At 34.8% G+C, this 26205-nt stretch overlaps 1 protein-coding gene across 1 annotated transcript in view; it reads left to right on the forward strand.

Annotated features, from left to right (window-relative positions):
- Window positions 1-25512, forward strand: part of KIF15 (kinesin family member 15) — a 39902-nt gene extending 14390 nt beyond the window's left edge. Inside the window, exons 12-35 of the mRNA XM_075143199.1 lie at window positions 1469-1560; window positions 2286-2495; window positions 3572-3749; window positions 4167-4308; window positions 6480-6621; window positions 6993-7190; window positions 8088-8195; window positions 8978-9083; window positions 9631-9796; window positions 11180-11330; window positions 12342-12427; window positions 12853-12928; window positions 13201-13287; window positions 14256-14360; window positions 15227-15349; window positions 16821-16967; window positions 18095-18199; window positions 18489-18653; window positions 19106-19212; window positions 21848-21920; window positions 22518-22555; window positions 24230-24395; window positions 24821-24952; window positions 25248-25512. Of these exons, the coding sequence (XP_074999300.1) occupies window positions 1469-1560; window positions 2286-2495; window positions 3572-3749; window positions 4167-4308; window positions 6480-6621; window positions 6993-7190; window positions 8088-8195; window positions 8978-9083; window positions 9631-9796; window positions 11180-11330; window positions 12342-12427; window positions 12853-12928; window positions 13201-13287; window positions 14256-14360; window positions 15227-15349; window positions 16821-16967; window positions 18095-18199; window positions 18489-18653; window positions 19106-19212; window positions 21848-21920; window positions 22518-22555; window positions 24230-24395; window positions 24821-24952; window positions 25248-25331 (2987 nt within the window). The 3' untranslated portion in view covers window positions 25332-25512. The remainder of the gene's footprint in view (window positions 1-1468; window positions 1561-2285; window positions 2496-3571; window positions 3750-4166; window positions 4309-6479; window positions 6622-6992; window positions 7191-8087; window positions 8196-8977; window positions 9084-9630; window positions 9797-11179; window positions 11331-12341; window positions 12428-12852; window positions 12929-13200; window positions 13288-14255; window positions 14361-15226; window positions 15350-16820; window positions 16968-18094; window positions 18200-18488; window positions 18654-19105; window positions 19213-21847; window positions 21921-22517; window positions 22556-24229; window positions 24396-24820; window positions 24953-25247) is intronic.
- Window positions 25513-26205: the final 693 nt, after the last annotated feature.

The following is a 26205-nucleotide window of genomic DNA, read 5'->3' on the forward strand; positions in this document are numbered from 1 at the left end:
GAGGAGGCTGAGGGGGGACCTCATTGCGCTCTACAACTACCTGAAAGGAGGTTGTAGTGAGGTGGGCGTTGGTCTCTTCCCCCAAGTAACTAGCGATGGGCCGAGAGGAAATGGCCTCAAGTTGCGCCAAGGGAGGTTTAGATTGGACATTAGGAGAAATTTCTTTACTGAAAGAGTGGTCAGGCCTTGGAACAGGCTGGCCAGGGAAGCTGCCCTGGTTGAGTCACCATCCCTGGAAGTATTTAAAAGACGTGTAGATGAGGCACTTAGGGACATGGTTTAGTGGGCATGGTGGCATTGGGTTGACGGTTGGATTTGATGATCTTGGAGGTCTTCTCCAACCTTAATGATTCTATGATCACAAGGTAGTAAACTTGGTCTTGTAACTCTTAACTGTGATCCTGAGTCAACTCTTTCCTGACTTTGCCAAGAAATAGAAAATACAACAATGAAAGTTACTACAGAAGTTAGAAAGACTTGTCTAAGATAAAGCATCTGTGGTGAGTTTTCCTAAGGAAAAATTACTTATCTGTGGGCACACACATCTAACCAGTAAAAACAAATCAGTGATTATGTGGGACACTGAATCACTGTCCGTGAATACATGGATATTGACAGAGAGCTCAAAAATGTTGTTAGACTTGTGATAGAGTTCTGAGGGAAAGCAAGTGATGATGCTTAAATACTGAAGAGAGGTTTTATGCAGAACCAAATGTATTAGAGCTGTGTTTAGTCTATGCAATTAAATCATGTTTGTAATAGTCGATCACACAAATATGAAATCTGCTTACTAGCTACTTTAAAAACATGATGGCATTTTTTAATATACTAAATTACAATAGGGTAGTTATTATGTACCTAGATACTATGGTGATTAGTATTCTATAAATAAGTAGTCTTGTCTGCATGAGGATATTCAGGAAAGCTATTTTAAATTAATTTCTGGAGTGGATTAATTAAGTCCTTTTAATCCCTTGTGTGGACACTTTCCTTCCAGATTAAATCACTAATTGTCCACTTAATTAATGCTTATTTTTCTGAATTTCCTTCTCATAAACCAGTTAGTCCACTTTTAATATGTACAAACTGTAATAATAATGCCAATAATGGCTTAGTGTTATCAAATTAATTTCAGAGGGATTTTGCATTTTATAGATGTACTCAGCTGAACAAACTTGATTCTTTTCTTTCAATAAAAGTTCATCGTAAAGCTGTTTAATGCTTGAACAACTTTGTTAATTATACAATTATTATATTGACTCTGTTCTTTATCAGCACTTGCAGGTGACTAAGAATTACAGTCTAAACTTCTTTGCTCTGGGTACAGCACATGATTTTAGAGGAATTATATTGTTTGAAGAATTTATTTAAGTTTTCTTTACTCAACTGTCATGTTATGTATGTAGGAAAACCATGTTAACTGATATTCTAATAAATACGGCATTTGTTTCTTTGACTTACCCTACAGGTGCTGTTGAAAAAGGGAAGAACAACATAAATTACATGAACAACTTTCTTGAAGCAATGTTGTTCTGGGAGAAATCAGAAGGTGAAAAGAAAGTAAGAAACCACTAATATTTCTAAGTGTATTCTGTGTACTTTCTGAGAGAGCAGTGAGCATGTTGAAACTGACTCTCTTCATGATTTTTCTTTGTTTTCGAATAAAAAAACTCTGTCCAAAGATGATAAGGTTTCGTAATAAGGGAACTAGTCAAATGTCATTTAAGATAAAATCTTTCAAATTCAGACAAGTCATACAATAGCTTTCATAGTATGTTTAGTTTTAAGGGTGGGTTGTTTATTTGGATTTTCTAATTAAAAATTTGAACAGAAAACAAACTTCTGTTTTACTTAATTTTGAGTACATCTTTGAGTGTTTGGATCAACGTTGTGGTTTTTGAAGCAAACCTCCCGGTCATCCCCATTTTATTCTGCTTTGGTTCATGTCATGGCGCAGTGGTGAACCATCCAAAATGGATTTTTTTGGGAAGAAAATTAAACTGAAACAGGCACTTGAGGGGTGCATCTGATGTGCTTATCTGAATACTTAGTCTACAGGATCATACTGGAGCTTCTAAATAAAGTTTTTGCAATATAGTGTATAATTTGGCTTCTTGGTATGAGCTGTTGCTGTCTACAGATCAGCTCCAAATGAATGATAGTCTCTGTATTCACAAAATTATTGTTAATTGAGTTTTGCATGGTTTGTTTGTGATATGTGCACCTTAAAAATTCATCTAGTGTAACTGTTGCTTTTCCACCAATCTGTATATGTACTTTCTAAGAATTTATTAGAAAAAATTGCTCAACTAGAAGATCTGTGTGCCAAGAAGGAGAAATTTATTCAGTCCAATAAAATGATAGTTAAATTCCGTGAAGACCATATTGTTCGCTTGGAGAGATTACATAAAGAGGCTGGTGGAAGTTTATTGCCAAAAGAGCAAGATGATCTCCTCAGTGAACTGAGGGAGGAATTGCAGACACTCAGAGAACAGGTAAATCTTTGGTTTTTCCTTTCTGGAACAATTTTCTTTTGTGAGAATAGCTCACGTGATAGAGTTCTGTAATGGGTGGGTACAGGCTTTTTAGGAAAGGCAGGCAGGAAAAGAGAGGCTGAGTGGAGGGTTCCTTTATAGAAGCATCTCAAATGCATGGAGTTTCCCTATGGAAGGGGCAATGGGTGGGTTTAGAGCTTGTGAGTTTGCATAAGAGGAGAGGCTAGTAAGGGTGATGTCATGGTGGGAGCTTGCTACAGGCCACCTGATCTGGGTTTGGTAGAGGACTAAGTCTCCTTTAAGCAACTCAAGGAAGTCTCCAAATCACAAATCCTCATTCTTACGGGAGACTAACTTCCATGACATCTGTTGAAAGGGAAAGACAGCAGGATGCAAGTAATACAGCAGGTTTCTGAAGGATAATAACACAGATGCTAGATGGGCCAATCAGGGGTGATGCTGTCCTGGAGCTGTTTGAGAAAGGTAAGTAGTAAAGTACATACCTGAGGCATCAGGTTATTCAGGTATTTGGTAGGTGTGGTATCGTTTATGAGGCAGTTTTGAAGAACAAAGAAGATCAAGAGAGGGCAGATCTTTTAAAAACAATTTCCTCCAAGCACAAGTAGGAAGAAGTAGATGTATTAGAAGACCAGCTTGAATCTAGCTCATAACTAAGCTCCAAAGTGAAGGCGGAAAAAAAGTACAGAAGTCAGGACAGTCTTTAAAGGACTATAGAAACATTACTATGGCATGCAGGGACAGTGTTAAGAAAGCCAAAGCTCTAAGTTGAAACTGAAAAGGGATGTCAAGAGCAGCAAGAAAAGCTTCTACTGCTTTTTTACCAGTAAAAGAACAAATACATAAAATGTAAACCTGCTGTCTTTTGAGAGCAGATTCCAAGGGTGTAAGAAAACTAACAAAAAAAAAAATGGGCCAGTTTTAACCACTGTAGGGAATACCTTTTTTCCCTCTTCCATTACAATTTAATGCTTATTAAAGGTAGTAGAGCAACAGCTAGATATGTATAGCATTGTCTGTAAAATAAAAACTGCTGAATAAAATACTGCTTATCACAGATGGAACAACACCCACGAATTGCAAAGTATGCCATGGAGAACCATAACCTCAGAGAGGAGAATAAAAGACTTCGTTCTTTACAGTCAGTTAAAAAAGCCCAAGAAATTGATGCTCAGACCATGGCAGAACTAGAAAAAGCTTTTTTGGAAGCTTCAGCCGCAGAGAAAAATACTGGAGGTAAAATTATGCTAATGTTTTTCAGCTAAATAAACTTACTGTATTTCTGTTGTGTGCAGTGTAGTATTGAAGACGTTGTCTGTCTTGATGCATTTTTGCCTTCTTCAAAGTGATACCTGAAGACTGATAAAACAGGTTTTCTTTGTTTTATTCACGTTGGCCTTCAAGAAAATACAGCAATAGGGAATTTGGATTCTTGTGCATCTTGTGAACACCATCCATAATCTCGTTTTGTTGTCCTTAGTTGTCATGAAGACTGCAGTAATATTAATTATTCTACTAGTTTTCATGTGGACTGTTGCTATCAATCTCAATTGCTGGTATGCTGTTCAAAAGCTTACAAATGCTTTCATTTTAGTAAAACTTAAGATATTTGAGCTACCCTGTGATTTCAGAGGGTATATGTTTGTTCTTTAGGCCATCATTTATATTCCACCACCATATCAGTGGAAGGCAACTCGCTGGCATCTGTTGAAAGGCTGAAAGCACGCCTGCTGCAGACTCAGAGTGAACTGGCAAGTTCAAAGCAAGAATATGAAGAATTTAAAGAGCTAACCAAGTGAGACAAAATAGTATAGAAATGTCTTTAAATGTTTTTAAATAATTACTTATATTGATTTTTAAAAGTTACGTCTCAGATCCTGAATATAGAGTCTAAGTATATTCTTCACGTGTAACAGACGCTTAGGTTAAGAAAAATGGCATGCAAACAGAATATGTTCCTGTTGAACTCAGTTACTCCCAGTCTAGGAAACAACCATGATGCAATCTGAAGGCATGTCTGCACTGTTGCAGATTTCTTTGTGTTTCCGAAAGCTCTTCTTTACGCTAAGATGCAAAACAATGCTTCACAACGTGCAGGAGATGCACATACCCTGGAATTCTGATAGTCACCTGCTTAATGGGACAGGGGGAGTTTGGCTTAGTTTCCATGTTGAGCAAGTATTTTTCAGTAACTGAAATATTACACATAGAAGCAGTGACAGGAACTAAGAGTTGATGGGTTTTAGGGGGTGTATTTTGGGGTTTTTGTTTTAGTGCAACAGTAATTTTTTATATAGCCTCTTTAAGATTGCAGGTTTGAGTCACCATAAATATAGAATCCAAGCACCCCATAAAATTTTGGATAACCTGTTGGTTAATTTTTTAAGAAGGCAATAGTACTACTATCTTGAGACTTGTTATTGGAACAGAGATTTAATTCAAATTAGAGCAAAGACATGGTGTCAATAGTTCATTCATGTCCATTTGCTTTGGCATCTAAACATGAGATAAGGGTCTACTTTGTCCTTGCTAATGTAGTAAAGAATTAACTGTCATTGTTCTCCTTAAAGGCAGCACAAGATAATGCGAAAGGCCTGAGTAATACCTTCAGAGTGTGTGTGTATATATATTTATATGCAAGTGAATAATACATGGCTTAACTTGACAAACCCCATTTCTGAAAAATTCAGGTCCTGTTACTGGAGATACAAGAAAAATAATTGCATTTCCAGCAAACATAATGTAAACCTGGAAGGCAAAAGGGACACGATTTTTTTTTATTATATTTATTTTTAGCTTGTATCTAACGTTTTTTTTATTTCAGTGAATGTAGAGTGTTACAATCTACTGAGTTTATCAGTTCAGCAATCCACCCTTTGTCCTGTATCATTAGTTACAATGGTTTATTTATATCTTCATATATTAATTACTTTATTTTCCTGCCCGTTTCATGTATTCCTATTTTATGTATTACATGTTTTGTGCATGTCTTGCTTTCTTGTAGTATGTATGCATTTTTATTATCGATTAACTGACATTTTCTTAGTGGAGTGCAGTCAAACAGAAGTGTGCTTTTGAACCTCTGGATTCACCTATGGATTTCACTAAATTTTAAACTTGTTTCCAGTTTCAGAGTAACTGGATGCTTAATCTTACACGCAAGTGTAGCTATATGCTGTAACTGAATAAGTGGAGTAAAATTTAACAATTTCACAAAATCAATGTATGCTAATTTTTCTGTTGTCCCATACAATCAGAACTAAAGTTCTATTCTGTTCTGTAAGTTTTGTTGCAAATGCTAAAAACACGAGGGAAAGTGATAGCATTAAACTGCCAAAAGATGAAATAGTATAATTCCTTTTTTCTGTAGACTTTGACCCTACAATTATATCAGTAAGACCAACTATCACAGTAACAGCATGTAGCTCTGCAAAATACCTAATTAAAATTATTCCTAAATTTCTGCTCAACTGTTGGATTTCAGTTAAAGTACTCTTAGAGGGCAAAATAATATTAACAGAGTAGCACTTCCAAAAAAAAAAAAATCTTTAAAGGATTTTCTTTAATCCTGGCAAGCACCAGTTCAGACTTCTCATATAACTGGATAACATTTTTAAAGCTTAAAACCATATTGGTATGGGTGATATCACTTTCTCATAAAAGGAATTGCAGAGCTCTCAGCTTATTTCTTACTGTGTAATGGATTTTTTTCTGACACGTTTAGTTATCCATCTGCTTGCTTTCATTATGCAAGCACAAATAAGCCTCTCAGCTTTTTAATTTTCTTTTCTTTTTTTTCACTTTTTAATACAGCAGTGGTGGCTTTCTTCTCAAAATAATGTATTTCAATGTTTGGGCAAGAGTTCAGCTTTAGCTTGCTTACTGGCAATGCTGCAGCTTATTCTTACTGATGGGAGGGCATACTGATGGAGTGGTTTTGACAGTAGTAAAATACTTCCTAAACAGGAAAAAGCATATGGAACTGGAATCAGAGCTTCAATCCCTTCGGAAAGGAAACCAACATCTTGAAAACATTCTGGAGGCAACCAAAGCACACAAGCGCCGAGAAGTCTCTCAGTTACATAAGCTACATAGACAAACTCTTAAGGTATGAGAATAACATAGACATAGCTACATAGACAAACTCTTAAGGTATGAGAATAAGTTTATTTTAAACCACACATACTTACTTCTGAGTTGTGTGAGAACATAGACTTTCATTTGTATGATCCCTTAACCTAACTAGTGTTCTGGCACGTAATCCATATGTGATAAAGCAGATAGGCTGCTTTTTTGTTCTGAAATACTTACTGAATGAGTGCTACTGTAATCAGATAACAAATCTAAAAAAGTGTAGTGCTTTAGAACTAATCACTTTGAGCATTTTATTTCATTATTCTGCTTACAGAACTATAAAATACAAAGTCTTAATTCCATTTTACAGTTGAAATAAAGACTGCTTTGTAATCTTTATAACAGAACATAACCACTCCAACAAAAGCTTACCAGCTAAGATCGCGGCTAGTGCCGCGAATAAGCCCAGAAATCTCAGATTATCATTCTGAAGATTTTCAGTGTTCCGAAGAGATGATGGATGACATTTTGAAAGAGCCAGTTCCCCCAGAGATGAATGAACAAGCATATGAGGCCATTGCTGAGGAGCTCAAAGTGGCACAGGTGAATGTTCTGAATAAAAACTGAAGTGTATGTATAACTTTTATAATAAAGCGGGTTTTGGCATGAAATACTTCCCTCCCACCAAATATATTTTAATTTGCGTGGGAGATGGAAACTCTTGATGAATACTTAAGGCTTCACTAAACAGTTAATTATACATTGTACTTAAGAGGATTTACAATGAAAATATTGAAAGGGATTTGAGAGTTGAATATTTTAAGTAGTTTAAGATATACAGGGCATTTAAACTTTTACTATTTTAACCTGATAACTTGTTTCTGAGGAAACTTTATAAGTCTCTGGTGACAGCTACATTTGGAACAATAGCCAAGCTTAATATAGAATACCGCATTATTTGAAGAAACCTGCCAAATATTGCTTGTCCACCATTATACCTTAATTGTCTTGTATCTTTCCTAAAGGGCAGGGAAGGTCTTTTGTCACATGGAAGAGTGCTAGAAAGTTGTTTGAACTACTCTCTAGAAGCTGGAACTAACTTCAGTGCATGTAAAACCGTGGCACAACAGCCAAAACCTCTTTGATGCTTCCCATAGTGCAGAGATCCTGTAAGGAATTTAGCTAGTGTATATTTTGAATAACTTCTTTTTAAAGCCTTATTTCTCCAAGATAAACATGTCTGAAAACGAAGTGTTTATTGGATTCAGTCCTTGTATTCCCTGACGGATTTTCTTGTGTTCTGGCAGTTTAGTTAGCAATAGGAGAAATCAGCTACTTAGATATCAGCTTATTTTTGAATGTTCTGTTTTCTGTTGGTTCAGGTCATAAAAAAAAGAAAGTAGTTGACACTTTTATATTTAATATGCACAGACTGCCATATGGCATGTGAGAATAACTGGGAGATGGGTGTTCTAATTTTGAGTGTCTATTGTGTCACAGGAGCAACTGAGCACAATGCAGACAAAGCTGGATGAAGAGGAAAGCAAGAATATAAAACTCCAGCAGCATATTAATAAACTGGAGCATCATTCTGCACAAATACAGGAGGTGAGAGAACAGTATAATACAGGGCTATATGTGAGTGTGTATATATGACAAGATGATATCTACCACACTCACACTACTGTGTTGTCTACTGAGGTCTGCAGTGTTGCATTTTGACTTTTGAAAAATGTACATAGCATCATAGCTCAGGGCTGTGCAGGAAGACAAGGACTTCATTAACATAACACTGCAGGTTTGGGGGGTTTTGGTTTTGTTTTAAATGCTGTGATTCTGAGCCTGCTTGATCTTAAATATAAGCAAATAGACACTAAAGATGTCTCTGCTTGGTTTTGGCCAACTTCATGATTTCTGGAAAACAGCAATAGTCACAAAGAAATTTTAAACTTTGGAATGCAGAAAATACTACTTGCCTCAGTTGGAACTGAACTTACTCTATAGACATCCTTACTCTATAAAATATTTACAAGTCTTCCTTAATCTCTAGGTTTGATTTAACATAGAAAAGGAAATAAGGCCTATTTTCTTCCCAGATCAGTCTCTGATAACTCTGATAACTCTGTTCTGAAGTAGATCTCGGCTCCTAAGCTGCGGGTTGCTTTTAAATGATCCTTTTAGATAAGGTAATGTCTTCAGTGATATTGAAATACTTTTTTTTCTTGGACTTCTATGGATTTCAGATTCACCAAACATCAAATTTAAATACAAGATGCATTTTTCTTTATAATCAGCTGATTAAATGCTCTAATACATTATTATTGTTACAGCTCTGTGACTTAACCACTCCTACATTTCTTCCATTTAAAAATTTTACTTCTCTTCTCAAGCTTCTTTCATCTGAAAGGAATAACTGGAGTAAAGAGCGCCAGGAGCTCCTTGAACAGATAAAATCACTTGAAAAGCAATTTCAAGATAGTCAAAGCAAGACTGATAGTAAGTCTCTAACACTGAAATTCCATATGAAGTTTTGAGGTGTCTGAATATTTTGAATCAACAGCACATGCTGAGTAACTGTTTGGGTTTAAGATGTTAAAGTCATACTGGTTTGACTTTCTTTTATCTTTTTTAAAGAAAAAAATCTCTAATACTTGCAGAATAGCTTTTCTCTGCCCAGTATTGCACAGTATACAATATTGAAAATTGTTCTCTGTTCACTCTGAATGTGAAGGAAGTATAGGATACAGTATTTTATAAAGAAAATAACTAAAAATAAAGGGAAAATCCTCTATTGGTCTATGGAAATGCAGTGATATCATTTGGAATGTTTTTGATTCTGCCTGTACTCTTTAGTTCTTAAAGTCAATGTTTCACTGTCCTTTTCCATTTACAAATCCTTTTTGTGTGTGACCTTCAAGGTTAATTCCACTGAAAACGTGTAAAATTTTGTGAGACTTTCTCAGGACGTTATGTAGTGTTACACATCCTGTATCTAGCACAGTTTTCCAAATAACATGTGAAATACTTGTTTGGTTTTTGACAGTATTAAAAAGTGAAGTCTATGACTTGCGCATTGTCCTGCAGTCTGCAGACAAGGAGCTGTCTGCTGTAAAATTGGAATATAGTGCCTTTAGGGAAAAGCAAGAGAAAGAAATGAGTCAGCTTTCTGGTAGACATATGGATGTACAGTTCCAGCTGGACAGCGTCAGGTATGTTGGCAATTTGGTAAAATGCCTTAACCTCCCTTCTGGATGCATCCAGTGATTTAGTTCTTCTTTTCTGCACTTCTTTTCTTCCGCTTTACATCTCTTATTTAAAGTTGTTATTTTGTGTTGATGTCCTTTGCTTATTTTTTTCTCAATTCTTTCCACGCCTATTTCAGAGCCATGAGGGGGAAAATAGTGAAATTAGCAGAAAGAAAATAAAATGAGGCTTCCTTAATTTTGGTTGCTATAGCATTTTCCCATTAAGTAGGATATACCTATAAGCTTATTGGTCTCCAAAAGTTAAGTAGCTGAAGAGGCATAGTTTGTTTGGTGTGTTTTGGAGGGTTTTTTTTTTGGTTTTTTCCAGTTTAGTCTTAAAAATTAACTGTTACTTCTCAGTCTGGTCACATGAAGCAGGCAACATAATGATGCTGTTTTAAAAATACAAGTGGAAAGAAACCATAAAAATAAACTGAAGCTTGACTGTGGAAGCCTGAAAAACTCACTATGTTGTATGCAATAATTAATGGTATTACTGGGAGGTGAAAATCAGTGAGATTCTTAATCATTAGTGCGACTTAGCTATGTTGGGTTTTGTTAGTGGTGGTTTTTGTTTGTTTTGGTGGTTTTGTGGTTTTTTTTTTTCCTGGAAAGCTTAACTACGTTATTGCATTATAGCAGGTCATGTCTTAACTGAAGTCATTTTTTGAGTGATGCATTGTGAGACTGGGGACCTGGAATTGAAATTAACTGTTGTGGTTTCATTGATGCTTTCTGTGTTAGCAGAAGTACTGACTTTTTGGAGGGTATTCTTTCTATAGGCTCTCCATTAATAACATGATTCATAACACTTGTCTAGCGGCTCTTTTACCTCTCTTTACTTTTCACTTTTGTGAAAGATCAAATGAATTAAGTTTTCAGGGCAACAATTTAGAGGGAAATAATCCAGACTTGCCCAGAGTATATAAAGATTTTATATGGGATAAATAACCCAGATATCGAGCAGATGCAGGTCCTCAGGCTCATTCTAGCAGAGTCTTTGTCCAACAACTGGCTAAAAAAAAAATTAAAAAAAAAATGGGTGAACACCATTATCAAGATAGTGACTGAAATTTCTATAGAATTTTGTAAGAAGTAAATTATTTCTAGGGATCAGAAAAAGTGCTCTGCCTTCTCTGCCAATGCTACTTAAATTTCCTGTGCCCTTCATAAATTTGGGGTTTCTGAGTTTAAAAAAAAGTTACCACTTGTCAATCATTTCTTTCTAAAATAACTGTACTCTAAGTTATCTGAAGATTATAAAATACAATTGATTGGAGTATTTTTATAATGAAACAAACCCTTATCTTAATATTGTGGGTGGGTTTGTTTGTTTCTTTTATAAAGGCTAGAACATGAAAAGATTCTTGAAGAAAAAGCAAGCCTGCAGGATGACTATGACAATTTGCAGGAAGTAGCGAAGTTTGAGACAGATCAACTGAAGCAACAACTTGAGGACAGAAAACAAGAAGCAGAAGCAATGAAAACTGAGCTTTGTGTAAGACAATCAAGGTTTTTAAAGGACTTTATTATACAGTTACTCATGTAGCCAGATTGTTTAATTCCTGTTACTGTATCATCAATAATAAATTGTACAGTAATAATAGGTTTCCTGGTGATCTCATTTGGAAGATGTACCCAGAATCTTTTTTAAAACTTGGTGCAAGATTTTTGCAATCACAGGCTACAAGAAATATCCAATAGCATGATGAAGTAGTAGGTTTTTCAGCTGAAGAAACTGCTCTGGAAACGTTGAGGGAGATGGGTTAATTAGTAAAGAAATAAGAAACTGCTTTGGAAAAGAATCCTGACATCAAAATGCTGGTGACCTTTCATCTCAGTGCTAGCTAAGACTAGCTTACTTATTCTATCTTTACAAAGCAGTTTCTTAAAAATTTTCATGGTGGATGTGATCTTGTTAAAATGATCTATGCCTTTTTGTGGTGGATCACTGTCCTGGAATTTAGTTGATGCTGCCCTTGAAAGCCTGTCAGACTGCAGTGACTGCAAAACAGCAGTAAGGTTGCTCAAGGGCTTTCGCAAATGATTTTGCCTGCTTTTCTGCAGTGTGCCTGCTGAGCAAGTTTGCTGTAAGTTTTCCTTTTTGATGTTTATAGAAATACTGACAGATTGAAAATTATTATTTTAAATTCCTTATAATCTAATATCTTGAACTGCTGGTTAGAATTTGAAAAATCCACCCAAATTAAGCTACAGTTTAAAATTTTAATTTCTGCCTTTAAAGCCTTGGATGTTGAGGAACATTATAGCTATATGAAATCATTATCAATGGCAGGTGAGAAGAGCTGATTGCTTAATATAAATAAGAGTTTACTTTTGAACTTGTTCAGGAAAAAGCTAAAGATCTTCCTGTTTCCATCTAAGGTTTTGGGGGGGGGGGGGGGGTTCAGTAATTTTAGGATTTTTTGTAGATTTTTATTTTGGTTTAAATTATTCTAAAGACCTTATATTGTAACTTGTTGTAACAACATATATTTTGATATTCTAGAACCTTTTGAAACTCCTGAAAACAGAAAAAGAACATAATGAAAAACTAACATTACAATTACAAGAAGACAAAGAAAACAATTCAAAGTAAGTTTTAATTAGTGGTGGGGTTTATTTTCATCTGACTTCATTGTTTTTGTCCTATGCTAGGTTTTGTATTCAGATGGGGATCCTATTTGTAGAGATGTTTTTCCCCAGCTGGGTGGAGATAATTATATAATGGGCTTTTTTATTTTATCCAACTTAGAACAACACTTCATTTTAATGTACTCAATTAACATGACAAATGTGATTTCATTACAAGTATAGTTCTTCATGTCAAAGAAAGTTCCACTACTGATAGCAGCGTATGGCAAGTAACTAAGCTATTAGTCTTTTGTATAGCACTGAGAAGTTAAAGAACTCTTCAAAAAAATTAAGTGCAGATAGAATAAACTTATATGACGAGATTCCTGTTAAAGTTCTTATGTTCTGATTACATTTCTCACTAGAAATATGGTTTTTTTCTCCAGGGAACTCTTGAAAGTACTTGAAAAAGCACAGGTGGAGAAACCATCCTCTGAAATGGTGACACGGTGTGAGCAGCAGGTACAACAGCAGAACTGAATCACTAAATTGTGTGTTCATGGATTTCCTTGTGCATTAATAGCAATTTTATTGGTGAACTGACCATTCTGTAGATTACCAGCAAAATAAAAGTAGAGTTCTCAAGTTTCAGATTGTTTTGTTAAGCTACTGCTTAATTTTTCTGGTAAGGCAAACAACTTAGTTTCTTCCATTTTTTTTTCATGGCTTTGTTCTTTACAAAACATGCTTCAAAAGTAACTAAGTCTCTCCTTCACAATTATTATTTCTTCTAGGAAGCAAAACTGCAGAAACTGGAACAGGAGCTGGCTGCTGCAGAAGGGTTTATTGTTTCTTTGAAGAAGACAAATGATGCGGATAAGGTTTGGGCTTATTTCTGTTACTGATACCCAGTTTTGTGGGTAACTATGTTCTGTAGTAGAGTTGAAAGCCCAGAGCCTTTCTATGATACTTAGTAATTCTGTGATTCTAGGCAATTCTGGCTGTCTAAGTAAAATAAATCCTACCTTTTACTGGCGTGAAGTTTGCAGGCCAGTAGGAAACTGGTATGCATTCAGAGAAAACACAAAATAACTGAAGGTTAAACAAAAAAAAAAATCAAGGTAAAGCTGTCTGCCAGACAAAACATTCAATGCATAAACAATGCATAATTCCCTTGATGATTAACAGGGTCTTCTAGTCAGTGCCATGTCGTAATGGGCTAATAGAAAAGGTAAGCAAGGTGATGTAAGAATGTGACTGTGGGTATCTTCATTAATAAAATCAAAGCACTTTTACATGAAAAGACTGCTCCAATGTTCTGAAAGCTTAAATAGCAAAAGTTCCCATAGTACAAGCATCTATGTTGTATGTAAAAGAGGCATAAGAAATCATATAGTGTCTTTACTATCCAGCATGATGTATTGGTAAGTCTTGCTTTTTCCATGCTAAAACCAAAAATTTGACATGTATAAGGTAAGAAGAATCTGGTATTGTCAGTGCAGTGGTGTTTCTTGAATGTGCCTCTTTCCATTACAAACAAACGTAACCTAAAACTACAGTACTTCTATTCTCCTACTAGAAACCCATTACAGCCTGAGACTAAATCAGAGGGTTAGTCTTCTCTTCTAACGAACACAGCAGGTTTTTTAATTCTTCGTGTAAGTGCTTAGAATAAAAGCCAATGATTTAACAAGAAATTTCCTGTTACTCCTTTACATGTGCGTATTGAGGCCTCATTTTCAAATGGCCATTTGAAATTTGGTGTTGACAAATTATACACCAAAGAAAGTCCAGTAATAAAATATATATCTTATATATTTTATCAGGATTAACTTTTTTTATGTTGCAGGAAGTTGTAACTGACTTGATGAGACAGATCCAGGAGCTGAGGTCTTCAATGAATCATAAAACTGAGTCCATAGATGGGCTGACAAGAGAGCTCGAGGATATAAATGTATGTTCTGTCATTTTGAAGGACATGGTATAGTTTTTCAGAAATGGAAGGCAATGACATGTCTTATCATGGGTCTCAAACAGCATAACTTGCTGTAGCATTTTAGAAGGAAACGCCTTTGTTTTGACATGTTGAAATTTTCTGAACGTTTTATGCCTAAGGCTGTCTTGAAAACTGAACTCTTTCCATGTGGTGGAAAAGTGTGTCTCTAAAGGGACCTATTCACATCCTGTAAACTACACTCAGCTGACAGTCACATTTAGATTTTCTCAGAAATTGGCAATTTAAGACGTCCACAATTGAAGCTGAATTGTAAATTCATTTTTGAGGGACTGAATTTTTATGTTCCCGACATTACTATGTTCTACATCTGAAAACATAAGTATAAAGAACTAAAACTATGTATTTGAATAACTGTGAAAAAATATGATGTATCCTCTTTATTAAAATAGGCCTGGTTTGCAAACTGATAGAGCAACCCACAGAATGCTTTAGATACTGTATATGTATGAACTATGAATTCAAAAGGTCCTACAGACAAAATGTTGATGACTCATATTTCTACATATGGTTATCTGTTTTTTTTTCCAATAATGGTTTTAGTGGTTAATATGTATTGTGGCTAATAAATATTGAATTAATAATCTTTTTCCATTGTTCTGACAAGTCATTTCTAATAACATAGTTTGTACAATTTAGCAAGTATGATATATTGTTCTGATTTTAGTCATTGACAATGAGATTTTAAACATTTGCAGTTGTCATCATAAGATTTGTGATATACATTTATTTGTATTATATTTGCCAACTTTCTTTGATAACGTTTTCCTAAAATATTCTAAAACTTAATTTAATCGTTTTCGTAGTGCAAGTATAATCTTGTTCTGGCTGCAAAAGAAGAAAGCAAACGGATCATAGAGGATCAGGAAAAGAAAATTGAAGAACTGAGGGAAGCCTTGGAGAGAAGGCAAATAGCTGATAACATTGAGGTAAAAACATTAATGATGGTATATTATGATTATTTGTTCAACAGACCAATTGGATGTGGTTTTGCTTAAAATACTTGTGTAAAACTTAACCTCATTCTAGTTCAAACTAGAGCTAGCTAAGCTGTTCTTAAAGGAATTTTTCATGAGATACCTGACAAATTCTGTTAAATTATCACATTACTTGACATGAATATTTTATATGCTACTTCATAAAATCCTATACTAAAAGCCTGGTTTAATTTTGTTAAGGCCACTAAGGAGTCATCAGCTGAATTTAATGGCAAGATTAGATGATGCAGCTGAGAAATTAAAATAGGTAGAAGAATATATTCTGTTTAATATTATCTCTTCCCCCACTGCTACTATATTCAGTAACATCTTTTCTTTACTCATAATTTTAACTAAAAGCTCCACCTGCTGGAAACAGATCTAGAATGCATGGTTGATTCAACTGTGGTTTTGCTTTTTAAAATGGTATCTATCTTTTTAACTTTGTCTCTCCTGTTACTGCTCTCACCATTATTTTGGTGAACAAGTCCATCAGTCAAAACCACCAACCTCTCCTTACAAGTAATTTCTACAAGATCATCTGTCATATTACATGTGCTTAGTCCAATCATATAGCACCAATAAAGTCTTCCAGAGTAGTGTTTGCTTCTCAAAAAACCATTCTTAAATATATTTCCACTACATTTAATAAACAAACTATCTTCATTAATAATAATATCTAAATTTGACATTCTGGAATCCTAAACTGAGTTGCCTGCCAAATGGATCACTTTCTGGTTTTGTTTTTTTTTTGTTTGTTTGTTTTTAACTGAAGAAACAATTCTTATTACATTGTTATCCTTGGGTGTAAATGGCTCCTGATAAAATCATAGTGTTTCTCCTTCTTTGACTTTGTACATCAGTTACTAACTTTCTTCATGCTTTCTTGACTGGACAAGAAGAACTAATCCAAGGTGGCATTTAAAATACTGTTTCTCCTTCTAGGTTAACACACCTTGTGTAGTTTTGATGCCCTATCAGATAGAGTGGGACTCTAGATCCTAAAATAAATCCAGAGGTATCTACAGACTAGCAGTGCACTAAAAATGCTGTAATCACTAATTCAGCATGGATTAAAATCTATACATTCTTTTCTGGTTTCTAATTTAAAGAATTGTATCTCTTTTTAAGTACACATTATACTTTAAAACAGTGATTGATTTCAAATATCTCCCACAAGTATCTAACTGTAACTATACTGTAGGAAAGTTCTCATTTTTGTTCTGCAACCAAGACAATGGATATGGAAAATGTGCTAAAATAAGAAATTTATAGATGAATGCTTGCTACAATTCATGAGGGAAAAGGGAGATGCTTGTAGCTGTTAACAATCTTAGCAACAATGACAAAACATCTTGAAACAACTGCTTTAAAGTAATAACTTTAACACTTCTTTCTTTATTCATTCAATCACTTAAAATAGAGAGACCTTCTGTGTGAAGACTTGAGTCATACAACTGATCAGCTGATAAGACTGACCGAGGCCTCTAAGAAACATGATTCGTTGCTTCAGTGTGCGCAGGAAGACATAACAAAGAAAGAAGCTCTAATCCAGGAACTCAGGGAACAAGTAAAACAAGGAAATTCTTCTGATAATTAGCTCCTTGGGAGGGAGCTGTGGTTAATTGTAGCTTCTGGAAAAGGTTTTACTTGTAATTTTAGAGCATCTTGTACAAAGTACTCTTGGTGAAGAGCAATGCTCCCTCCTGTAAAAGCAAAGTAGTAGTTCAAAAGCTTCTGAACAAAGGCTAGATAACTTTTAAATACTTTGGAAATGGTGTCTAGAGATCATGAAAATGTTTACTCTGAAAGCAGAGTAAAATTATCAGTACCTACAGTAACAGAGCAACCTGAGTTGTGTTTTACTCACCACGTTCATTCAGGTAGCTATTGAAGTAACATAACAGTGGTGTGCAGAATAACTGCAACAGTTTTTCTTGCCTTTGCTGTGTATGTGGAAATCATTTGACTTAAGTAAAACAAGTAAACAGTATTGAAGTACTTTATAAGCAGTGTAACCTAGGGGATTCCTTTTTCCTCTGCTTAACACTTATCCACAAACTATATCATTATGTAGTGGAGATAACAGTTGAGCTCTATAAATTATGCAGAGTGACTTGGAGCTTTTGCAGACCAAATAGCTATGTTAAGCCTTTGTCCAAATTTTAGCTCTAGTTGTCATAACTGTCATAGTGCAAAGTAATGTATTTGTGTTGGCAAAAACTCTAATAAGGATAAGTTATTTTGGAAAGAAGAGTACTTTTGTCATGTTAGCATGTTCTCTTTGAGAAAACTGATTAAATCTATACCAGTAAAATCTTTGTATCAAATCATGTTTTGACCAGTAATGTTTGCCAACAAAGTTCATAGTAGTTTTACTGTGCTAGCAAGCCCTTTGAAAGGTAGATTGTGTTAGCAAGGCAAAAAATTCAAATACCAACAACAAGAACAAAATTCAGATTAACGACACAGTATATAGTGTATATATGCTTTCAAAAATGCTTGTTACATGCAACTATCGAATGATTAACAGTTATTAGGTAAATATAGAAAACAATTATGAAAGTGAAGGCTAAGGTAATCTAAAATAACTTGTGGTGTACTTAAGCTTGCTCAAAATAGAGATCTGGCTGTTGTTTTCTTTAATATTTTGTGTGGATTATGAGCTAATTTAATTCTAACTGGGGTTTCTAATAGTTGGATAGAATGACAGAAGAACTGGAGAAGAGGAAGAATGAATATGAACTAAAAATGAAGCAAATAGATTGCTTTGTGGACGCATCTTCAGTAACATTTCCTCAGGTACGGAATTTGTGAGAGGAATATTTTCATTATAATAATTGTTAAAACTCATTGAAAAGGACTAATAAACTTTACAGCATGGCTTCAGGCTGGGACCAGAAATGACAATGTATCGAGAATGGTCAAATCCCATTCACCTTGTTTGTAACTTAAATGTATTATTGATGATTTGTCTGCCAGGAATATATTAACATGTGTCTCCAGTTAAGTATTAAAACATGTAACCAACACATAGGGGAAACAGTTCTTTACTAATAGTTCGTGGGTTTTGTTTCTTTTAACTTGCCAGTGTCCAAAAACTCCACCTAACTTTGATGTGAATTTGGCAAAGCTCTTGGAAACTCATGAGCAAGAAATAGCTGATCGGAGGGCTTCTGCAATAAATCTGGAGCACCTGGTACATGAACTGAATGAAGAACGAAGAGCTAAAAATGATGAAATTCTAAGGCTGAAGGTACTATGAGTTAATCTTTTTACAGGCAATTTGTAAGGTTAAAATAAGACAGACTACAGAGTTCAGATTTTTAATGAGCTCTGCTTAGTAGTCTGTCCATTAAAGCAGAAGGCAGTTCTTGGTCTTCTCTTTACCTAGGCTGGTAACAAATGGTGACAACTTGCTTGAGATGTCTGTATATCTCGTTTTCCCCAAGAACTGAGTTGTTTCCTGTTCATGAATGTCAAATGGTAACATCATTTTTCTAATGAAACTGTTCTGACTTATTCTAGATCAAGTTTCTAATGAAACTGTTAATGGAAGGGTGATGCAGATCTTTGCCAGAGAACTGTGCTTGTTTTCTGAGAAACAGTTTTGTCTTCTATTTTACTCAAAAACATATTCAACTGGAAATGAATACAGGAATTACAATTTGGTCTTCAAATAAAATGTTTCCAATTTCACTTGCTTAGGAACAATTAAATGAGTTGGAGAACTTGCGTCTGGAAATGCAGATATTGATGGAGAACAACAGGAATTTACAGAGCCTTGTAGAAGCTCAGAGACTAAGCAAGAACAGGTAAAGTAAAATAAAACAAGAAAAACCTGTCCTAACTTGAAGCAATTAAGTAAGGTAAACAAATTTACAGTATTTATTTGAAATACAATCTTACATATTGTTTCTATAATTAGAGATTGACTCAACCTTTTCTATGAAAATTGTTTACTGGCTTGTAAACTTTATTGCCTTTAAATCACAAATTCTTAAATACAGCAAAGTTTTATAAAGGAAATGGAAATAGAATGCAAAATAATCACATGCATAGCCATTGCTGTGTATTATATATTGCCATATAACTTGTGCGGTTATGGATTCAGTAGATAGGAAATGTCCAAATGAATTCAACACAAGTTTTAACATAGACATAAATGGAACCAGTTCTCCACCTCGTGTTTTTGAGGGTAAGGAATGAACTTCCTCTGAAAAGATGGTATGCTGCTGTATACCTCAGATTGGAGATATCCTGAGGTTTGGTTTGAACTGTAATCTGTAGTTTTGGACAGAAAATATTTTGTTTCGTGGCTTGGCTGTTTTATTTTTTGTTTGTTTTCGATTTTGTAAGGAATTAAATAATCTGCTGGTTTACATCTTGTTAAAAGAAATCTTAACTGGCAGCAAATAATTGTTATTTATTTAATGACAATGCATTTTTAAGGGGCAATTTAGTAAACAGTAACTAAATGCTAGGTAGGAGTTTAATCTTTTCTTATTAAATGTATCAACAAATATTTTCCAGAACTTTTATCTCTATTCAATGAACTATCAATGTTGTCAGTTTTAGAACTGACTTTTTGGTATTTAATGTAAAAGAACACTATTAAATTTGCGAAATTAAGTATTCCGATTAGAAGATGCTGTAATTGCAGGTGTCTGTGCAACTCCAATTTGTCCTTGCATTGTACGTATTATACAGTAATCTTCAATTATGAAGGGATTCATTTGTGGAACACATTCTGTGCACAAGGCCTACTTGGTGGGACAGATCAGGTGGGATACTGAATGATGATGTCTCTAGGACCTTCTGCTTTGTTTGCAACAGACATTTGAAAGTGTTGTGAATTGAAATGGGAATCACAGAAAACCAAGAAGGGGTTACCTTGCCATGGAAAACTGGATTCTGTGGCTTTGTTTTTCACACAATTTATGGAGTAGGTTACTTGGACCCAGTTTTTCACAGAAAAGCATTACTTTTATGTTCCTCACTTGCTGGATTCCCAACCTGGGACCTTGGGATATAATTTGGATAAGCATTAACAATTCCCAGCTGCTGTTAGTTGATAGGAGTTGTGGTTTGAATAGACCGAAGGCTGATAGTATATTGCATGCTCTCTGAAAAATCAGGTTTAGATATTTCAGGTGGGGATATTCACAACAGACACATGCCTCATACATTATGGGAGCAGCTGATAGCAGCAGCAGGTACTAGTTATCTTTTGTGGGGCCCAGTGTTAGAGGGTGAGATGATTTGATCATTGGTGTCACACATGACAAAGTAATGAGATGTGAGGATCTTGGACTGCATTGGAGGATGTTTGAGAATACAAAATGAGGCCAAGTGCCTGCTCTCTTTTAATATTTAGTGTTAGGGCAGAGAAGAGCAAGCTGTACAGGAAAGGTCAGCCTTCACCTCTGAAATGCTGGAGCAGGCTCAGTTTGCTACTTTGGAGCTGGTATAGGCTGACCATACTGGAATTTGACAGGCTCAAGCATCATCATGATTCTAAACTTGGAGGTTTTAAAGTTCGTGTAAGTATCCACTGAGAATAAGTAACCAAAGTGTATTGCAGCTTTTGTCCAACCATTTATAAGCTGGATGAATTGGGGTGGATTTTGGAAGTGGGTGGCACCAAAATTTAACAAGGAAAATAAATTATTTTTATTTTAGTTCTCAGAAGTTGTTAGACTTTTTAAGCTGGCATTTAATTAACATGAACAAAAAATACCACTCACACATACACACACTTACTCTCTCAGACTGAGGCTGTTTATACGAGATATGAAAAATAAATCATCCTAGTTAGGTATGTTGACAAAGATTTTAAGTTACTGAAGATAGTGATCTTTTATAATTGCATCAAATTACAATAACTGTTAATCAATGAAGTTCTTCCCTTATGGCATACTACAAGAATGAAGTGGTCCCAATGGTGTGTTGGCTTGCAGGTTATTTTAATTTTATGGTGTTTGCTTACTTCCATCCAACGTCATGTTTGTTAAAAACTAACAAAATAGAAGACTTGGAAACTTTTTGAATACAAAAATCTTTTACTTTCTTAACTTGGCAAGACCACTGAGCAAAGATTTTGTAGGAAGGAGTTGCCTTCTGCAGTCTATATGCACATGAACATCATGAACTAATGAAACATCTACTTCAGTCCCAAAGGTGTCTAACATACAGTTGCATAGTTACTACATTTTTAATTGTTTTCATTAAAACATTAGTTTCTCTATACTCTAATAAAGGAAAATGTGATGTTCTTGGAATACAGAAGTTTAAATCCTTTCAGAGTTGTTTCATAATGTTCAGTATTCTGGGTATAAACATGTGTCAAGACAACTACACACATTTACTGGCTTAATCTGAGTAAGATGATGTTTTTACAACTGGTTTACTCTGTTTGTGAGAGATTTTTGTCATTCTTGGATTTCCTAGTGATCAGAAACATCCTGATGTTCAGTACCTCAAAGAGAAAGAGGAGGAGATTGCTGAAGAACGACTGGCCAAGGTATATTACCCTTTTCATGTAGCAGTTAGTTGCCGTTTCCCTGCTATGAAGTATTAACATGTTTTCTTCTATTTCATGGCAGTGAAACAAACACTGATTTCTAGTGAATTCTAACAGACACAGAGCCTAATACTTATCTCTTAAGGTTTCTGTCTGGGTCCAACACCGGGGAACTGGGTGTCAGATTGCACAATAAGCAAAAACATTTTCAGATCACTAAATCTGACTCATCTCCACAGATCTGAAAAGTGAAGATTGTGTCACTTGCTATGTCAAGGCTCTGCCAAAGGGAAGTTAATGTCGCAGCGGAGGTTGCCATGAATCTCCCAGACAGAATAACACCTGTTAGAGCTCTGCTGTGGATGAATGGGCAGAGATATCGATGTGGGTCACTTGTGCTGGCATGAAATTGGAAATACATGCATATAGCAGAGAGATGAACTTATAGTGAATGTTAGAGATGTGAGTTACTGGGCAATAGGATAATTTTGGTAGGATCTGATGACATACTTGGCATCAGTTAAGTGACAAATAATTTTGCATATATATGTGTATATTAAACATTATGAATGTAAATAATATTTTGAACTCTTACAGAATAAAGCAATGGAGGAGATGCTGAAAATCAAAGCAGAGTAAGTTTAATATTGTTTGTTGAACTGGAGACTTGTATTAAACTCATTAATACCAAAAAGGTATATTTACGCAATAGAAGTCCAAGATCTGAAACTATAAAAGATGTAGTTTGGAAATGTTGTTTACAGTTCTGCAAGACACATTAAGTTCTTACTCTTTCTCATCAGTAGGTGGTAGTAGCACCTATTACTATATTTTCTACCAGGGTAGCATTATATCAGGAAAATACTCTGAAATAGGTGGAACCATAGAAAAACTTAAATTGGAAGGGACATTTTGAATTGTTTAAAAATTATTTGTTTTGAATTCCTTTATATGCAGTGAATTCTAAGCAAATTCCTCCAGACTAATCTGAAATACTGTTTATTTCTTTATTAATATTGTGAATATTTTATAATTTTAAACTTAATTTAATTCTTTGCTTTTTTTATGCTATTTGTTTTATTTTTTTGCACTTCAGCTTGAATATTGAAAATTGTTTATTTTTAGAGGATTCCTAGATTGTGTTCGCACTATTGTGAAAGTAGTCCTCGAAAGTCAAGTGTTTTGCGCCTTGGATGGATAGTAGTCAAGAAATGAAATACCGAATTAGCAGATGAAAATTAGTTTGAAAATGTTGCTTCTGTTATTCTTTTCCTAATTTGTATTGCTTCAGGGATTCAGTGACTGAATCTCCTAATTTTTGAATTATTTACATTTAATGGAATGCTTTCCATGTAAGTAACTTCTTTTAAGGATGAAGATAGTGGTTGTTATTTTTTTTTATGAACACAGTCATTTCAAAAGTAATTTATACTAAGTTTTCCAGAAACCTTAGCCTTGAATAGGGGTTATTTTGCTATTCAGTGCATTGGTTTTTCATACCCGTCTGGTCTCTGAAATACACTTTATAACAGTGCTACAATGTCTCATACAAACAAATAATGGACAAAGAGGAAAAAGATTCTTTTGTCATCAAGAAAATGTCTTGACAAATACAGCAAATGAATACTATTTTCATACAGTAGGTCTTAAATACCAGGCTTCAGTGAAACAAAACTGATGATAAAAATATTTTAATTTATGCAATAATTGCATAGACATGCAAAATTACTAAAGTTCATATAATCAGTAGACAGGCTGCTAAGTTTGATGGCATGGCTTAGTATTCTGCAAGCCTGATGGAATTAAAACATTTTCAGCAGGCAAGACACCTATCCAAAGTGGTGGTCCTTCTGTTATCAGGCCAAACAAGCTCAGACCATCTGAGCTGTTCAGAGATGTTTCTGAGCAACAGGCCTATTGGGGAAAAGCCATATACAAACAAGCAATTTAGGGGAAACTTGAAGAGCAGCAGAGTTCATCTGGCAAATTTGCATGCCTTAGATGAATTCTTAGCGTTCTTGTAGGTGAAGCTTCTGTTTTCTTTCATGAGCGGACTTGTATGGAAACAGCATGCTTCCCAAAAAGAAGAGCAACTTCAAAACACCGACTAGTGGAAAGGATTGTATCAAACTCAAGAGCTGTGAAGCAGAATGTAATTTTTCCTTCTGTTAGCACTGGGTTCTAGGGAAAATAGTCTTAAAAGGATATCTTTAGAAGAGTCTGCCTACATGTCCAAGGATGACTTACTAATTCAGTTGTATGCCATTTATGTTGTTTTTTAATATTATATGATGCTTTTGTATTGGCAGATTAGAAGAGACCAAAAATACCCTCAAAATCAAAGAGAATACGTGTCTTGAAATGACTCTGGAGATGGAACGAACAAGAGCTTTGGAGCTGAAAGCATTTCATGAAAAAGAAGAAATTAGATCAAAACTGGAGGAAACGTATGAAGAGAGAGACAGAATTGGAAAGGTTCTATATGTATAATTTTTTTGTTGTCTTTACAGTAGAATCTTATTCAGCGGAGGTAGAGCTGTTGCTAATTGGACGATATTCTGAATTAATTGGCAATCAAAGACTGCCTCTGGAAATGTTTTGTCTTGCAGTTTAGTTATATTTGTAATGCTGTTTCCTGCACTAGTGGAACTCTGGGTATGGAAATCACTGTTGCAATTTGTAATACAAATCAAATGGTGCTTTTGCCCTTTAGAGGAATCTAATGTAGTAGCTAAGGAGACGTAAGACAAATATGTATTGCCTGAATGAACCAACTCTTGCATCATATGTTATAACAAACTTAAATGTTAGTATATTAATAGTTCTAAAAAAGCTATTTCTTCTGAAAAGAGAAGGAGGGGCTGCAGTTAAGAGGTACACGATGTATTTATTAATTACAGGAGATGGACTTGCTGAGGAAGCAAGTTGACTCTCTTGCTGAGGAGAACGGGAAACTACTTGGTCATCAAAACCTAAACCAGAAGATTCAGTATCTTGTGAAACTGAAGAAAGATTACGCTAAGCTTACTGAGGTAAGTTGCAGAGTAGAATACAGATGAAGTAATGGCCTGACATAGAAGAGAGCTGAGCTTTGAGAATGAAATCTAAAATTCTTGCTCTCCTGTTGGAGAGTAATAGATACCTGTGATTTTATGTGGTTGTGTAGGTCATGGCTGGTCTGTCTCCTCACAGGCCCCAGACAAGAATCACCCCATTTCCTCGAGTACACGGTGTATAGAACACTTGAACAAGTGTAGGTATCACTTAGAAATATGAAAGAAGTGAGTATAATTTCCTTAATACCCCCATGTTTTTTCTGTTTTACAGGAGACTGAAAAACTACGAGTTGAAAATGCTTTTTTGAAAGAATCAAAAAAATGTGACATATGTAGACATCATGATCTGCTATAATGACACAAATAAAACTGCAGAGCCGTATTTTTAAAGTGTACAGAATAAGCAAAAGCCAGTTGTCAAACTTGACTTTTGCTGTGATCCTGGAATAATCAAGTATTTTAGTTCTTGGATTTTTTGCTGGTAATAACTTTTAGTAAAGAATTTTACCCCAGCTAAGTGGGCAGCTTTCAATGACATATTAACACCTTCGTATAATTTTTCAAAAACTGATTTTGTATAGGTGCTGGAAGATACTTCCTTGAAACTTTTGTACCTTGCCAAGGAAAAGCTTTCTCACTGGGAACACACCTGAATTTTCGTTGCCTTTTGTGCTTTTATTCAGGTTCCTACCTCTTCTGAAATGATACATTTTCCACCAGAGCCAAATTTTAAAAAGCACAATTTCTTTGTGATTTTTTTTTTTTAGCTAAACATAGGGTGTTTTTACTGGGTTAAATTAATTTGTCAAATTTATTAACTATTAATACTTATGTGTTGCTTAAAAATAATTTTCATACTGAAGTTTGTTCAATAAAGCACGAATGTGAATTTAGTAATAGACTTGTAAATAGTACTATAAATATCTTTCGGGTTTATATTCTTTTCTTTCTCTATTTGAAATTAAAATGCTTTTTAAACATTTTTCCCCGGTCTAAACTTACAGCAGACTTCTATATTAGCATTGTAGGAAATTCTTTTTAAGTATTTTGCAACCATTTTCTTATCAAACAGAAGTTAGAAATGTTAAGAAACAAGATCTGAAAATATGCAGAACATTTTAGAAGTATAGTGTAAGTTCATTTAATCACACTTAAGATTTATTGCAAGTAACTGAAACTTTTATTAGCGGAACACAAAACGTTGATTTATATACCAGTATCAAATACTT

This window comes from Calonectris borealis, chromosome 2 (genome assembly GCF_964195595.1).
Source record: "Calonectris borealis chromosome 2, bCalBor7.hap1.2, whole genome shotgun sequence".
NCBI lineage: Eukaryota > Metazoa > Chordata > Aves > Procellariiformes > Procellariidae > Calonectris > Calonectris borealis.